Source organism: Vanessa atalanta, chromosome 1 (assembly GCF_905147765.1).
Source record: "Vanessa atalanta chromosome 1, ilVanAtal1.2, whole genome shotgun sequence".
Lineage (NCBI taxonomy): Eukaryota > Metazoa > Arthropoda > Insecta > Lepidoptera > Nymphalidae > Vanessa > Vanessa atalanta.
The window spans coordinates 9,471,225-9,488,824 of record NC_061871.1 but is presented as its reverse complement, the minus strand read 5'-3'; the positions used below and the strand labels follow the sequence as shown (position 1 = coordinate 9,488,824).

Below are 17,600 nucleotides of genomic sequence, written 5' to 3'. Positions count from 1 at the left end.
CCCGGCCCTGACCTATGCAATATTTTATTTAATTAACCGTTCTTGAGATACTTCATAAAGATTATTCAAAAATAAAGTATATAGTTTAGCTAAATAAGCTTATATCTTTATAGGACTCAGATCCCGAGCCCTGGATTCAAATACAGAGTCGAATCAATAGTTTCCTTTCATGATGAATATTTTTCAAGGATTGTTGCTCAATTTAAATAAGTCGTGCTATATCTTGACATGAATATAGAGATAAATGTGTAATTTACTATATCATTTGACATAATGTAAGTGAAACAAACATATTTTTTTGTAAATATTTGAATTTTCCTGTATTATATTAAATATAAATATCTCAACAACAAAAAGGTATTCTCTCAATGTCACATGAGTCTGCTCTTACAAACACTTAAATTTTAGATTTAAAATAAAAGTAAATTTATGGGTAAACCAATTTATAATTTTCTTTTGAAATACTAGTTTTTAAGTATTTATTATTGCAGAAACTTTAAAAAAAAGTTAAAGCCTAATATTATAATATTCAAGTATAACATAAGGGAATCAAAAATATTAGAAGAAAGATACAACATACTTAAAAAATAAAAACAATGTTTATTTAATAAAAATAGTAGCAATGCGTAACAATATCACCAGTCTCCTGGTAAAGACCTGAGGTAATCAACTGATTGTGGCTGTGGTTTTTTTTTTATATTTACATAATACTATTTATTTAAATTCAATTATCTCAATGCAATTAATACTATAAAACTTTCTTCATGTATATGGCAGTCAATCACTTCTCAAAATTAAGTCCGAGCGCCTGTGTCATAAAGCACAAGATATCTGTGTGTTCATCGATCTGAAAATAAGAAACATTAATAGACATTTACATTAATTAGTAAACTGTCGAAGCTCATAATATAGCGGTTAGGTCTATAAAAGTGTATAATGTTAACATGTACTGCGTCTTATCGTACTAGTGGCTAGCTTGTATGATTGAAGATTACGAAAACCTGGGCTTAATCCCTCGGTTGAGCCAATAAAAGTTAACTATTGAGGTTTTCTCAGCAGTATTCAGTTCGCATATTGGCAGTGTTTACATTTCTGTATCTCAGAAGTTAGTCGGTTCCGCGTCTGAACACTCCGAACATAGGATCGGATTGGAAGAATGAAAGGAATACAGAGACCACATTTGCGGTTGAGCAGGGCTAGTACTCACGATCTTGGCGGTGGGCTTCCCGCCTCCGTGGCCCGCCTTGGTGTCGACGCGCGCCAGCAGCGGGCGGCGCTGCGGGGAGCCGCGCACGGCGTGCTGTAGCGCCGCGATGAACTTGAGCGAGTGCAGCGGCACCACGCGGTCGTCGTGGTCCGCTGTCAGCACCAGCGTGGCCGGGTACTCCGCGCGGCTCACTGCGAATAGTCAACGACCGCTCGTTTGTGCTCGCTGTTTTGTTAGTGTGGGTCATAGTGACATAGCGGGTCGTCAACTAGACCAGATGATGAAGCCTGTCCTATGTAGAGTTTAAACGAGCCAAATGTTTATACGATATATAATAAAATCTTAATTACCATTATCCGGCGGCTGTATATTGTGTAAGGGCGAGTACTTGAGCAAGTTGTCGAAATGCGTCTTGTTGTCGGAGCTTCCGTAGTCTGACACCCACGCGTGGCCTATCGTAAACTTTTGGAATCGCAACATGTCCAGGACTCTAAAAAATTGTTTATAATTATATTAATTATAGTTTATATTATATATATAAATATATGGTAAAATCTTGTAAAATGAACTGTTACTTTATTATTGATTTATAATAAAATAAATCAAAAATAAAATAAAATTATCGCTTAATATTAACTAATACAAGTGAACAACGAAGCCACTGCAATATCAATACATATATGTATATATAAATATGCATGCATGTTTTAAATCTAATATTCTGTAATGACATAAATCTGGCAATCAAACTTTATTGTATAAATATTCAATAATGGCAGGGGGAGTTAAGATAAGCAAACCTTCATAATTTTTTTATGTGTGGTTTAAGAACATCTGTCAACAACTTAAATTAGATGTATAGAGTATTAGTTTTACTTTCAATTTATTCACCTAGCGAGACGACTCTAAATCGCTCATTTAGATTGTGCCTTTATTTTTTTGGAACGGAGCTGTCCATAAAATTGATTAGATGAATTTCGGCTAAGTTACACGACGAAACTTTAAATTTTGTCTCTACGAACAGCGCAAATTTAATCTTAAATATCGGCGGTCATATGAATTAAGTGTATAAATTCTGCAAGCTAAAAGCACAGGCAGGGCAGACGGGAGGCGACTACTGACCCGACCTGCACGATGGCGGCTCCGAAGAGCGCGGGGCGCTGGTTGATGCAGGCCGCCACCAGCAGCCCGCCGTTGGAGCCCCCCTGCGCTGTCAGCAGCGATGCCCGCGTGTAGCGCTCCGCCACCAGGTACTCGGCCGCCGCCTGGAAGTCGTCGAACACATTCTGCTTGTTGAGGAGGCGCCCCGCGTTGTGCCAGCGCTCGCCGTACTCCCTGGGAGTGCACAAGCAGAGTTCACACGTGTCGCGTCAGGCCGGACGGGCGGGCGAGCCGCGGACGGAGACGTACCCGCCGCCTCGGATGTTGGGGATGGCGACGATGCCGTTGAAGTGCTGCATGAAGACGAGTCGTGTCACGCTGAAGCTGGGTTGCAGGTTGATGTTGAACCCGCCGTAGCCGTACAGCAGTGCCGGACTCGATCCGTCTCGTGGCAGATTCTGCAACACCAAATGAAAAATCAATTCGAGAATAGATTTTATTATGAATATTATTTCACAGATAATAATAGTAAAATTAACATTTGAATGTAATGAAACGCCTCCTAGTTATCACTTAAGATAATTGCCAAAAAGAAACAGAACATCAGCATATGTATACCTTTTTGGAAACAATGAACATAGGAACTTTGGTGCCGTCTTTGCTCGAGTAGAATATCTGCTTGGCCTCGTATTGCGATGCGTCGAATCCTTTAACTTCAACTTCTCTAAAAACCTGCATAAATACGATGACATTTAATACTATACTCTATCGTGTTAAGTGCTATGTAATAATGATAGCCTCCAGTTCTAAAATGCAACGACAAGTACTCACAGTAGGCTTGTATGGTTTTTGGCTACTAAAATCGAGGTGGTAGATGATGCCAGGCGTCAGGAAAGACATGAAATGATAGAAGATCTCGCCCTGCTGCTTCTTGCCCGAAAAGCCCACTATGGAGCCCACGTCCAAGTCAAACACTTGCAACAATTCACCTGATTCTGAATGCAATTGTAAAACACTCTGAAAATAAGTAGAATAGGAATCACTTTAATTTATGCGTAAACTCCAATAAGAATATAAGATAACTTTCGAAATATTTATATAGTTTTTCATTTATACATTTTTTTTTATGTTGTACAATGTATACATTTACATGGCATTTATAGTTCAGTAATGACTGAAGAGCATGATTTTCAATCTATTTAGAGATATATTTTTCAAATCAAGTCATCAAGTACATGCTAGTCACATCATCTTACACACAACGTTTTTCTTTTGTCTTTCTCTCTTATTTGATCGATTAATAATTATATTTATCTAAGAATCGATAACTTCAATATTGCATCAAAAATATAATATCGTCGTACCTTGACGTCTCGAACGTAGTGAAGTACAAGTTTGTCATTGTCCACTGGGGATGCCCAGTCCAAAACGTCTGTGGGATGTTCCTACAAATAAAGATAAACTTCATATAGTGGTACAACAAATTTTTTATAATCGGTAAATGTCTCTACGTTTACATAATGTGACGTCATCAAATTAATTTAAAAGAATGCGTATAATTACCGGTACGACTGTTTCCCAGTTCTCTTCGGCAGGGTTGTGTAGGTCGATCTTGATGAGCTTGTAGTTCGGGGCGTTCTTATTTGTGCGGAATATACACACTGAGCTATTTTCTGACAGATTGTTTGTCACATACTGCAAAAGACAAGTACAGATATGATAGAGGTTGAGAATGTTTTTTTTTTTTTGTTAACGTGTTTCTTTTGTCTATCAATGTTGTATCTTAATCTTATAAAAAGTGAACCAAAAATGTCTATATAAAAAAAAGCTATAGAATAGATCTCAAGAGTTAAAAATGCCTACTTAATGTATAAACAAATATTATTAAATACATTATATATGTTTTTGTTTGCAAAACATGTAGGTTTAATGTTGTTAAACAGATTGGTACAAACCTCATAGTCCGCTTCGAACTTGTGCACGATCTGCGTGAGAGGCAGCTTGCCGTTGATGACGGGCGTCTTGCTGAGGTCCGCGAAGAACAGCAGGTTGTCGCGGCAGTCTTTCACGGGACTCACGATGAGGTACCGGCCGCAGTCTGACACCTCGGCGCCGCTGGAACATGGTTATCTGCCCCGTTGGTCTAGTGCCTAGCTTATAACGCTGCTGATCGGGGTTCTGGGTTCAAATCGCAAGTCAATAAAAACCTAGCGAGTTATTTTTCCTAGAAGTTCTAAACTGTCGCAAATGGTAATACTACAATAGTATTGTAACAAATTATTCAATCGTTTACAATAATTATATTGTAACTTTTGTTAAATTAATAATGATTATAATAAACAAATTACAATCTGACAAATATATCTATAATGCAGAGTCTATAATTGACTTGATTCAGATTCAGACTTCAATATTGGTGGTAAATATGTAAAGGAGATAAAAAATATTACCATATCTAAGGATAATATTGTATAACAATAAAGTGCTACATGAAACTATTTAGCGCCGTAGGTAAGAATTCCAGGAGGCACAAACAAACCTTTCGTTCACACGACCTTGGCGTTGAAATAATATTAACAACTAAATGTGAATCACGTAAACAATACATAACAAATATGTACATCAGTCTATATATATTTTAATCTAGCAGCGATATTATTACAGATTAAATATAGTATAAATTTTATATGTGATTTAGTAACTATGAAGTTTTACTCGCAAAATTAAATGGAATGGTTATATGTAGGTATGTATAGTTTTGTATGAATATAAAAAATAATTATCATAAATAAATCTTGTGATAGTTTTTAATCAACATACGAGCGTCTCTCTTCGTTCCGCATTCGACTATTGACGTCTCTGTTAATAATATAATAATGTGTTAAGATGTCGCTAACTATCAACTACATCGAAAAGGGATCAGTGCGTTTGAAGCAATATTACAGAATAGTGAATCACTGAACTCTCCGATTAAGGGATACAAATTGCCTCGCGTGTGTCACAGGCCACAGTGCGAATGGAGACTCACATCCTCCAGAGCGGCTCGTGCGGGAACTCGACGACGATGACGTCATCGGACTGCGGCGTGTCGAGGCGGTGGTAGCACAGCTTCTGGTCGCGGTTCACCTCCGTCTCGGAGCCGTCCGTCTTGCCCGTCTGGTCCGGGTAGCGCTGGAATGAAACATGTCAAATATTTAAATTTTATTTTAGAAACCAGCTTTGCCCATCGGTTTCACACTTTTATATATACTCACACTTTCACACTTATTGCATAGCTTATGTGTACAAATTCGAACGAATAATGATGTTAATAGTATATATCGCTCCTTTCTTTAGGCTCGTAGCCGAACTAATAAAAATTACTAAACACACAAACTCTCCTTCTTTATGATATCAATATAAGTAAATAATTTGTAAACATTTTCTTAGATTATCTATGCTAACACCAATCGCTATGCCGTAATCATTATATTAATCGCACAAAAACCTAAATTTTATATATGATGTAATAATATAAAAATAACATATGCTTTAAAACCAACAATTACCTTAGTTTTTTATGTATAAATCATTATAATTCATGTTACATATGAATGTATAAATAATTTAAAATATAATTTATTAAAATCATTAACAATAATTTACACGTGGTATGCAAGTATTAATAATATTATAGAAGTAATAATTATATGAGGCATTAATAAAATAGTACGTAGATACTTTTCCTCAAGTTGAATTATCATACAAGTTGACCATAATATTAGTAAATGGTTACATGGCATTGAGTGTATGGTTATGTGTCCTTATTGTTTATTGTTTACTAGTTGTGCCCTGAGACTCCGCCTGCGTCAATTTTGTATGCCTGTATCCTCAGTCAGGTTCTATACTAATTCTATTTCAATCTTTTTAGTTGTGACAGTGGAATTACATGCCATATAACATTACATCTTTATAAATATAATTCTAGGTTTATGTACGATTGTATAATGAAAAGACAAACCAGAATTTATATAACTACAAATTATAAAACAACTAGGTACCCGTTCCGTTTTCACGCAGGTAAAGTTGGGTCTATATACAAATTTTAGATTTAAGAACAAATGTAAAACGAAAAATTCATGTTTTTTCCGAAATTCACGGTTTTTCTCTACTATAATATGCATGTTTTACAAATATAAATCTTTCTCTTGAATCACTGTATTTATTGATTAAAACCGCATTAAAATCTTTTGCGTAGTTTATAACATCTAAGCGAAAAGACGACAGGAAGCGACTTTGTTTTATACTATGCAGAAAAGTTCCCCCTTTGCTGTCTGTTTGAAAGCAATAAACTCAAATCAAGGTATGTAATTATTGGAGATTAAATTTATGTAAAATAATTTCAATCATATATTTTATTATACTTCTATGAAACATTAAGACTAATGTTTATTCATTAAGCTAAATACATACCGAGTAAAACAATCCCTTATTATCCTTCGACCATGCCATTGACGCAAACTTCACCTTCTTCAACACCTCCGGATAGTCTTTTCCTGTTAAAACATTTATGTTTTGTTAGAAAAAGTCCGATTATTTTAAATAAATACAAAATGTACTGTTATGAAGGAACTAAATTTAAGTAACTTCAATGCCCCAGTGAAAAAAACATGGTCATCGATTCAAATCTGGATAAGCTCAAGTCTATTATTTATGTTTCTCATTTGTCTTGTGCGATGTAGGAAAACCTTGTGAGGAACCTAGACTGACTACCTACATCATAATTAACCTTACATTTATGAATTGGCATCGAATGCAAAATAACTAATTTGAATAAATATCAACATGTATTCGACCTTTTTAGTATCTAAGTTTCATTATTAAATATCATGATATGACATTGTATGAATATTATATATATTATTATAAAATGGCACTAAAGAACCAAACCAATGGTAATAGTACTTATTTGATGATTTAAATTTTCAACATGTTATCCAACATGGGATGAGTGCCATGTTGGATTACATATTAAGCATATATGTAAATAAGGCTTCCTACATACATTGAAAAAACTGAAGCATTAATACAAAATATTATTATATTGCTTTTTAGTATACAATAATTGATAGAGATATCGAGATGCACAAATTATAGACGATAAGTTTGTAGTACATAATAAGTTATTTTACATTTTCTGCTATAACAGAAGGTCTTAAGTATAAAATATATTGCAAACGATATTAAAGTTTGATATAACGCTATTAAGATTAATAATCGAGTGATGCTATTCGATATATAAAACTATTTTAAAGTTATAAAAGCGATTTCGTCCGCTTCAGTGATGTGTTTTTGTCCCCGAAACTTGTTGATCGAAGATAATAAAACAATATTTTACCTTACCAGTGACAACGTCCTTCAAGTGTATGGTGATCCAGTCGGAGCCGCTGGCGGAGAGCCCGTACGCGAACGTCAAGCCGTCCTCGGTGAAGCGGTAACCGGACAACGCCACCGTGCCGTCCTCCGAGAGCGTGTTAGGGTCGAGAAAAACTTCGGGCTCCTTGTCCAAGCCTTTTTGCATGTAGAGGACACTAGAAACCAAGTTTGAAGGTCAGATCGTGATTATCGTTTCGATTTTGTTATTTTTATTTATGTCAAAGCGGTCACGAACAAAATTAGAATTTATTTTAAAAAACTGTATTATGTAACTATACCTATCTTATATTCAGAATATCGAGAAAGAACTCAGAACTGGTTCTTCTCAGGTAAAACTTAGCACTAAAACATTTTAGGAGTCGAAAAAAACGCTCAAAGTCGAGATGTATTTTATGTAGTTGTTTATTATTAATATTAGTGTGTATTTTTTTTTATTGTGTTTTAAAAGCACTTGTATGGGTTACTTGCTCTACGTTTATAATCAATTGAAATAGAAGCCTTTAGCTGCGTAATAGCGACGTCAATGAACAATCGCATTATATACTTGACGGTAGGGCTTTGTGTAAGCCCGTCTAGGTACCACCCACACATATTCTACCGTTAATCACTAATACTTAATATTGTTGTGTTTCGGTTTAACAACAAGCATGAGGAATATAATATCTTAGTTTCCAAGGACTATGTTAAGGTAAAGACTATGTCAAGGTATGAGAGCCGAGATGGCCCAGTGTTTAGAACGCGTGCATCTTAACCGATGATTTCGGGTTCAAACCCAGGCAAGCACCACTGAATTTTCATGTGCTTAAATTGTGTTTATAATTCATCTCGTGCTCGGCGGTGAAGGAAAACATCGTGAGAAAACCTGCATGTGTCCAATTTCAACGAAATTCTGCCACATGTCTATCCACCAACTCGCATTGGAGCAGCGTGGTGGAATATGCTCCAAACCTTCTCCTCAAAAGGAGAGGAGGCCTTAGCCCAGCAGTGGGAAATTTATAGGCTTTTAATCTATGTATGTTAAGGATGGTTAATATTATTTTCGGTGCCAATGTCAATTGGGTGGTGGTGACCTGATAGGTAAATACCTATCAGGTGGTTATTTGCCAATAGCATCTATTTTAAATTTATAAATAAGGTCGTATTTACCAATGGCCATACCAATACCAATATTAATGTAGATTCCGTCAGAGTAAGATTCAACTCAATTCAAAGTTTCAACAAATGATAGACGTAAGAGTTGACTAAATTTAAGTGTATTTATTTATACTATAAGGCATAACACATCAATCTATGCTGGGAACCGATCCATCAGCAGGCATTTCCCAGAATGGTCGAAAAAAAACTTCTTAATGCAGTACTAGCAATAGACTCGTGAAAGATGATGTCTATTCCAAAGAAACTACTATACTCACTTTTGGTTTTGCAGGCCAGTGTTTTTAAAAAAGAAGTAACGGTCGCCTCGTTTGAAGGGACAAGAGTACTTCGGGTAGTTCCACAGCTCTGTTAGTCGGTTATGGATATCCTTTTTCACCGGACACGAGTCGAGGAAAGGACGGGTAATATTGTTTTCTGCCTCGATGAACGCTTTCGTCTCCTCCGCGTCTGGATCTTCAAGCCAACGGTATGGATCGGCTATCTGATAATAAAATATATATTATCAATTTATATAGTTATCATGGCAATGAAACTTTTATTAATAGAAAGGAACTGTTTGTATTTATATAAACAAAAATGAAACTAAGTTCAAGTACTGATTTCTTAATGACAAGAGATACTAGGTTAACTTAATAATTATTTATTAATTTGAGGCTAACTTGGCCCACCCGCTACGCTAAACGTATATTAAAATATATAACGGTTTCATAGCAAGTTTTATTAGAATTCATGCGGTCGTTCGATCGTGAGCAGAGAAATAAACGTCGAAGCGTAAATGTAGGAAGCGAAGAGAATAGCTCACGTAATACACATTTCATTCATAATTAACAGAAGTTTAATATTTTTAATATAAAATAAAGTAAAAGCAAAAATATTCGGCTAATTTTATTAAAGTATAGTCAGTATAACCTCAACCCTGGTCCATTTGACATTGAATAAAAAAAAAAAAACAAGTTTCCAATAGACTAGGGGTCAGTGCACGTACACTTATTCAGTTATAATTACAATCAATTTATATTTTCTTTATAAGTGTACAAGGCTATAGAAACTTGTAGCTTCGATTGTCATGTAAAATATAATGAACAAGTTGTACCTGTTTTGAATATAAATGGCATTACTATAACAACATATTGTTTTGATTTATTGACTTCGATTTCGTTTATTGTGATACAAATATATTTTATTCGCCGCCTTAAGTTTTTTTATCGTGACAGGTTTTTTTTGTTGTTTTTATAATAATTCTATTGAGGGAATAGTTTTTGTATTATATATATAGTTTGTGTTTTTAAATCTAAACGTAATGTTTTCTTATTTATTCGTTATTATATATAAACAAAAGCAAGATTAGTCACATCAATAGTTTCAGAGAGTAGCCACGAAGTGTGTTGTACAAATTTTGAAATAGTATTCGTTGTAAAAGGAAAAAAGTACTGCAATTTTGTCAAATGAATATATTAACGATGCATTGGAAATTTATTATAATTAAAAAAATCTAATATTGACAAAATAATGTCACTTACAAAAATTGAAATTAATTGGTGAATATTTATTGTTTATACTTTTAATAAATATAAAATAAATTAATTTCTAGGATGTTTTCTCAGCTTCTAATATATGTAATTTTTCGATAAAAGAATAAAAAACAGACGTTTCTTTTCTTAAAATCTTAGAGTATAAAAATACAAACAGTATAACAAGAAGAATATTTTTTTTATAACAGCAGAGGTCACTGAACCTATAGCCGTCACTCGTATGGTGATACGTGTCTTGTTGCTAAACTTTGTTATAATAATTAGTCTCTTTGAATTTTCCGATCATCATTTTAATTATTATTTAATAATGAAAACCATAAAAGATAATTATATTCTGTTCAGACAAAATTCGAAGTACCTACGCAAATTGAGAAAATCATTAAATCTAATTTATATAACTTGATGCAGTAATTACATCGCTTTAATATTGTTTTTGTTTTATGCTTAGCTTAAGTTATTAAGCTAAATAAAACTTCCTTTAAAATGAGCTGAGGTTGAATGGTTTACACCTCGTCAACGTATGTTCTTATTTAAGTTATAAATAACTGAGTGTGTAAAATACATCTAGAAGTAATATTGATATTACATACATTGCTATCAAGCGATGTAATGTAGGAACGCCTATACTCAAGTAGAAGGCGTCAAGTACGTGACTTTACTTACGATTAAATTATAGCTCGTCAATAATAATTAACCGTCAGCTACTTGTGATCGTGTCTAAATGTATTTCTCAATTTGTAGAAATTGTCACATAAAGACGTTATAAAGCACGTTAGTAAATTAATATGTTTTTAATTGACATTCCATATCTTTACATTGCCACGATAGGGTCATACTAAAATAATTTTATAACTAAAATAGTTTATATATTAATTGGTTATTACTTTGAAAAAACAATAATTTATTCTGTTCTATTAAAACATATATGTAAAAACAAATGAGGAGAATCGCTAATGATAATATTTTAGAAGGTTAAACTCTAAAAAATAGGTCAAAAATAATTGATAACTCTTGAAATGTAATTTATTATGAAATATCAACATGTTTATTATATTTAGTCTTTAAACAAATTATTACTTTAATTACTCAAAGAGTAAATAATAAAAAGCGAATGTTAACAAAATGGTATTTTTTACCTTGGTTCCATGGTAATCATCAACCACCGTTTCATCCCTCCGCGCCTCTGGGTAGTCGAAGACCATGTTCCACGGAGCGGCGTATTTGGTTGCGCTGCACTGCAACAATGCACACATTAGAACGGCAACATAATTGGCACGCATTCTGAATCCTGCACCCACAGTCACTGGGCACAAACTGAACGGTTTGATGCCCATGCTCGTCTTATATTAGACAAAACGCACCGAGAAACTTTGCGTAAAGCCAACCGAGCCGGTTTCAAATAAATTTGAAATATTTTGATAGATATTATGTTTCATCTAAACATAATAGTCACGGTTTATTACTGTTGATTGCCAGAGTCAGATATGATAATTAAAAAAAAAAACAACAATAGAGTTTTTATGCATTAACATAATACATACATATAAATAAATCGCGTATTTTTTAAGCAAAAATTTGCTGCAGATATTTTAGATATTATTTTACAACAATAGAAAAGAGAAGGCAGAACGTTCTTTGATTATAAGCCGATTACAACTGAGTACAATTGCATTATTATTGTAGCGAGGATCTTATTTTATTGTAGAGGGCCTGGAAAACCTTCAAGTTTGTAAAATAATAAAGTTGTAGTAATCGTAAGTAGGTATTGTAAAATCACAACTCAAATATTTCAGTGATAATTTTTTTTTAATTTTACTGTTGCCTTATAAAAAGTATTTCAAGTTCGCACAAACAAACATAAATGGATATATTAAACAGGCATAACAGCATAGAACATAATAGCCTTAGTATGTAACTTTTTTAAGCAGTTCGTTTTATTTTATAACTCGAATTACTACTAATTTCGTCATTTCAACCTATCTTCTGCAATTTGAAAGATCTTTAAATTGATGCGAGTATTATGAGGAAAAAACCTTGAAAAGTAATATAAAAAAAAGGTTTCATAAAAACTAGCTCCTTTTGGTGCTTGATCATAGCATCAGAAACGATATTTTTAAAGATTACTAAATAGAGAAAAGAGACTAAGGCTTTGAAACGAAGTTATATCAGTAGTAAATTAACTAAGTAACGAATAAAACGTCATTAAGAGCGCTTATTCCAAAAGCCGCTTCACAATTTCTGATATTATTAAGCTTGTAATTGCCTATGCGTGTATAAGCACAACTACTATAGTCAAGCCAATCGATATAACGTATTTAACATTACATATTCCGTATTTATTTTCTATGGGTTACTCTCTCAATTGTATAGAAAATAAAATGACATACGAATCATATTAAATTATTGAGATAATTATAATATATTGGATATACACACACACAGTTCATACATAAAGAATAAAAACTTTGAGTAAAATATTAAAATCAGGGATGCGTCGATACGCCTTTTTGCCGATACGATACCGATACTCTTATCGAATTTAAATAAAGGTAAAATAAATGTAGACATGTTGATTGATTGTTTTTATTTAAAAAATATATTAAAATAAAACGTTACAGTCTTGGAATGTGAATATGGGTAATTAAGCTCAGTAATTAAGGTTCATTAATAAGATTTAGTAACTAAAAAAACATTAATCAAATTTTTGTTTAAAAAACAAAATATTATCTCGTTTGCAACGAAAATGACAAAACAAGAGGCGAGTTTACATTACTTTTTTAAAACATGTAATTTGAAGAGTATCGTTGTATCGGCCAGAAAAAAATCGCCGATACATATATATATCGGAAAATCTGCTGAATCGCCGATATATCGGTATCGGTATCGGATGCATCCCTAATTAAAACCATAGCAAACGTAAATTACGATGCTTACGATTTCTTGAGTACCTACCTAATTTTATTATCAAGAGTTGAACTATAAGTTTTGCCGTCAAAACTTATAGTTCAACTCTTGTATGATACGCAAATTAAAAAATATTAGAGTAACTTTTAAGCACTCTTCTAGCCTAATTATAAATAACAACCAAATTATTATTTCATAAATTAATACAATAAATTAAAGATACTTTTTAAATTTAATGTAGGTGGTAAGTTAAATTACCCTATAAATGCGTGGTATCGGGTCCTGAACAAACAATAATACAATATATTGAGAACCTCTTTTTTTAAATTCTTTTTATAGTTAATAAAGTTTAATAATTAAATAGGTTAAAATAAATACATAAATACTTCCAATTAAACGTCTTAGCGGCGCTGTACCTGTACCCAGGAGAAGTTTACTTAGAAAATAGATATGTGTATGTGTGGGTGTAGCACACGACGAGCGCAACGTCCTCCCTTTGTGAGCGCTTGGCGTGGTATTCCAATTCGGGCGCTGCGTTTCAATGTTAATAGATATATAGTTTTTAAATAAATAAATTGTAATAAATCGTAATTTAAAAAAATATATATGTTTTCAGTAATAAAATACTTAAACTTTATAATTGCATAAGTATTTATTCGGTTAACGATGTAGTTTTGTAGAAATAGCATGAAGTTTAAATAATATTGTGGATTTAGCCTGGTTTTCATTCCTTTTTCCTCAATAAATTATATAGGAATACACTTTTTTTATCAATACATTCTAGAGGGAGCCATCTGGTCGTTTATGTAGTGTTTACAGAAATAACTTACAACTCACTTTTATGGGTGAAACAGTGATCAATTTACATCGAAATGTAGAAATTATTGAAAAAAAATCATTTTATAACAAATAATTTGTCAAATATCAATAATGTTTATTTAGGATTATTATTAAATATTCTATTTAAAAAAGACTAAACTTTGGTACATTATTTTTATATAATATTTGGCTCACAATCCCTTTAAAAAGTCAGTCTTGGGCCACACGAAAGGTGAGATTACTAAAATAAGAAAAATACTTCCGTATTATCCTATATATTTTTGACTAAGATAGGATTTTGTCGAAAACATTGGGGTTAGTTTTGGTTATCTTACAGATGAGTATATTTATTGAGAATTTATGTTTATTTATCGTTATATTTAAGCTATTATGTGTTGTGTGTATTTGCTTGTTATTGCTGTTTTACTATTTATTTAAATTACGGTATTGTAATCAATTGAAATGACACTACGCCATAAGTCGTTTAATTTTTCACTTTTTAAAACTCATTTTAAATGTGAGAGATTTTTTTTAAATAACGTACCAGTGGTAGGACAGATCGGAATGGGTACCATTAACTCACTCGTTATATAAACGTAATGATGTTTTTTTGTGTCCCCTTTTTATTAGTGAGTAAGCTAGTATAACTACAACCACCAGAAACAAACAATAGATGCCTTGATTGGTGAAGTATTGAAGGTGTAAGAAGTGGTTTATATTGATTGCAATGTCTATGGGCCAAGGTGACAAACACATTCGTCTGACTAAAATAAATTAATAAAGCAATAATCAGTTAGACTGTATGAGTCTCGAAATTATTATAGCATAAGGAATGTTCTGTCATAGTTCCCTTATTGTTTATGAGAAATTATAGTTTTAATGCATTATTACTCCTCGAGAAAGCATAAAAACCGAAAATTAAGGTTTATTTTATTTTCTCACGTTTCGGTGTTTGGACCAGTCTGAGGGAATTTCGTTATGACTGTTTTCTATGTGAGTCACACATGACGCTTCATCAAGGTACGGATTATTTTGGAGAAAAATGCTATGATTATGCAGTCTGACAGCTTTATATGGGTGAAGACCTTTTTACAAAGGGTGCTGTGGACCATAGCAGGAGAACTATACTGCATAGTGAAGTATTATATATATATAATATTAAATACACATATTACAGAATTAGTTGCTTTGAAAATTTTTAAGACACTTACTTTTCTGACTCCAAAATATTATTTAAATTTCAAAACAATATCAATTTAATTAAATTCCATCACAATACATTCTATGCATCTGAATATTACAGCACATTGTATTATTATCTAAAACCAATACATAATACATCCTCGAAAAAAACATACTCTCATGTTCAACATTGATATATCAATTTAAATATAGAAATTTATAATAATGAATACTGAAGTAATGAAATTAATATTTTAATTTTATATTGAAAAGCAAGAAAGCAGTTACACAAAAAAACATTGACTTGCAAATTCAAATTCCCCTGTAATGGTAACTCACATTATAAAATGCTCATTTTCTTTTTTTCTCTTTATAAGACATCAGTACCGGCAAGTGTCCTTAGAGATTCACAATATAGGAATTTTTAACCATTCCTTAGAATACTAATGCGCAGTTACACTGGGTGCCAGTGTAACTAAGCTGAAGTATAGCTGTTTGGAAGTAGGAAATATGATGAGTGGGTGGTATCTACCCAGACATTCTTACAGTGCTACAACCAAGAGAATCTTAAATTAATTTCCATACTAATATTATGTTCTAAATATTTAGTTTTACTTATATAATAGATCAGAGATGCATTTTTAATGACTTTCATTAAAGTCATTAAAAATCCATCTCTGCTCTATTATATCCATCTATACATGTGGATTTTTAATGATTTTCAAGAAAGTCATTATAAATAAATTTTTATAAATTATTTTTAAATGCTATTAAGTTGTTCTTATAAATTCCAGTGAACCTTATGTATTGTACACAGAATATTTACAATACATACAAGATAAGAACATCAAACACAATAAACACTTATTTAGATTACAGACTGATTAGACATATTTGTAATTCTATAATTAGTTTTTTTATTATTTATGTAGCTATTAAAAATAAATAATGAAATTTGAACTATTCCTTAAGCACTATAATAAACTTTTTTTAGCAACCTTTATTTAGTTGTACACAGTCACACTTATTTATATGCATACCAAAAATAATTTAAGAATAAATATTACAAATATATCGAATAAAATAAATAATTTCAAGAAATAAAGGTTGATTAATTTATACATATTAAATATTGCAATAAATTAATTAATTAAAGCATATATTATTTTTATATATTATATAAAAATCCAATAGTATCTCATATATGGGGGTAGTGACAGTTTTTCTAACCAAAATTGTAATTGCTTTAATACTAATAAGTATAGTAAGTCAAGCTATAACTTTGTTATTACGTTAATAAAGTTTTATTATCACTCGACTTAAATTGATAAGAGACTAATAACTTTAAACGCTTCAGTTTAAATAATACAGTACAATATGCAGCTAAAAGTTTCTTATAAGATTATTTCTAAATTTAAAAAGACTTACCAATCTATTTTTGACTGAAGTAAATAGAGTATTATTTAAATTCGTTATAAGTTTATTATGAGGCAAGGTAAATAGTGCAAAATTCGCGGAAAATCGGCGATGATAAGCCAAAAAGCGACGCACCACCATACAATTTGACATTTTCTATTTTCTTGCCATGTATAAAATTTTGTCATTTGTCAGCGAATTGAAGTTGAAATTTAAGACAATTTGTTACAAACTTATCAAATGCTAGCTATTGAACTTCATTGAATAATTCCATCCTAGTGCTCAGAATCTTTAAACATATTGAAGAAAGTTACAATAAATATTTAATAACATGTGGCGTGTATTTTATGCATATTGTGCAATACAACATTATTTTTATAGCTTGTAGCATGTATGAATAAATGTATCATGTCTTTCATTGGCATAATAACTTGTATCATATTAATCTACAACAACTATCAGGGTTACAGAACTATCTATAACTGTCCTCGAAATCTAGTTAGGATATCAATAGTATTATCGATAGTATAGTTTTGATCAATACTATCGATACTATTGATAGTATCGAGAGCTCTCTTTGAGCAAAACTATTGATAACTGTGATACTATTGATAGTATCGAGAGCTCTCTTTGAGCAAAACTATTGATAACTGTGATACTATTGATAGTATCGATGGTTTTGGACTATTGAAAGCCAGTGAATGAATTTTGAGAAAAGCATAATTACGAAGTCAAAGTTCTCAATAATGTTCCTTGAATTGAGGCCCTGTTTTGTCTTTGGACATCGACGGTCGTATGTATGTAAATATGTAAATTCTACACTTCTACAAGAAGAAATAATTTTTAAGCATGAGGGTATACTTTAATGT

General features: G+C 32.1%; 1 protein-coding gene across 2 annotated transcripts; it reads right to left on the bottom strand.

The window, feature by feature from the left end:
• Positions 1-580: 580 nt before the first annotated feature.
• Positions 581-16,884, bottom strand: LOC125064402 (prolyl endopeptidase). 2 transcript variants are annotated; one of them, XM_047671396.1, is made up of 16 exons: positions 16,744-16,884; positions 11,547-11,645; positions 9,136-9,359; positions 7,691-7,878; positions 6,761-6,843; positions 5,337-5,479; positions 4,264-4,423; positions 3,872-4,003; positions 3,673-3,753; positions 3,140-3,325; positions 2,927-3,040; positions 2,618-2,766; positions 2,330-2,542; positions 1,558-1,697; positions 1,208-1,398; positions 581-847 (listed from the first exon to the last, which is right to left on the bottom strand). In XM_047671396.1, the coding sequence occupies exons 1-16, from the start codon at positions 16,882-16,884 to the stop codon at positions 782-784; spliced, it is 2,310 nt and encodes a 769-aa protein (XP_047527352.1). In that variant the 3' UTR covers positions 581-781. The 2 variants fall into 2 exon arrangements, with proteins under 2 accessions (XP_047527352.1, XP_047527360.1); XM_047671404.1 differs by lacking the exon at positions 581-847 and having other exon boundaries at positions 1,269-1,398; positions 2,335-2,542; positions 16,744-16,876.
• Between the last annotated feature and the right edge of the window lie 716 nt (positions 16,885-17,600).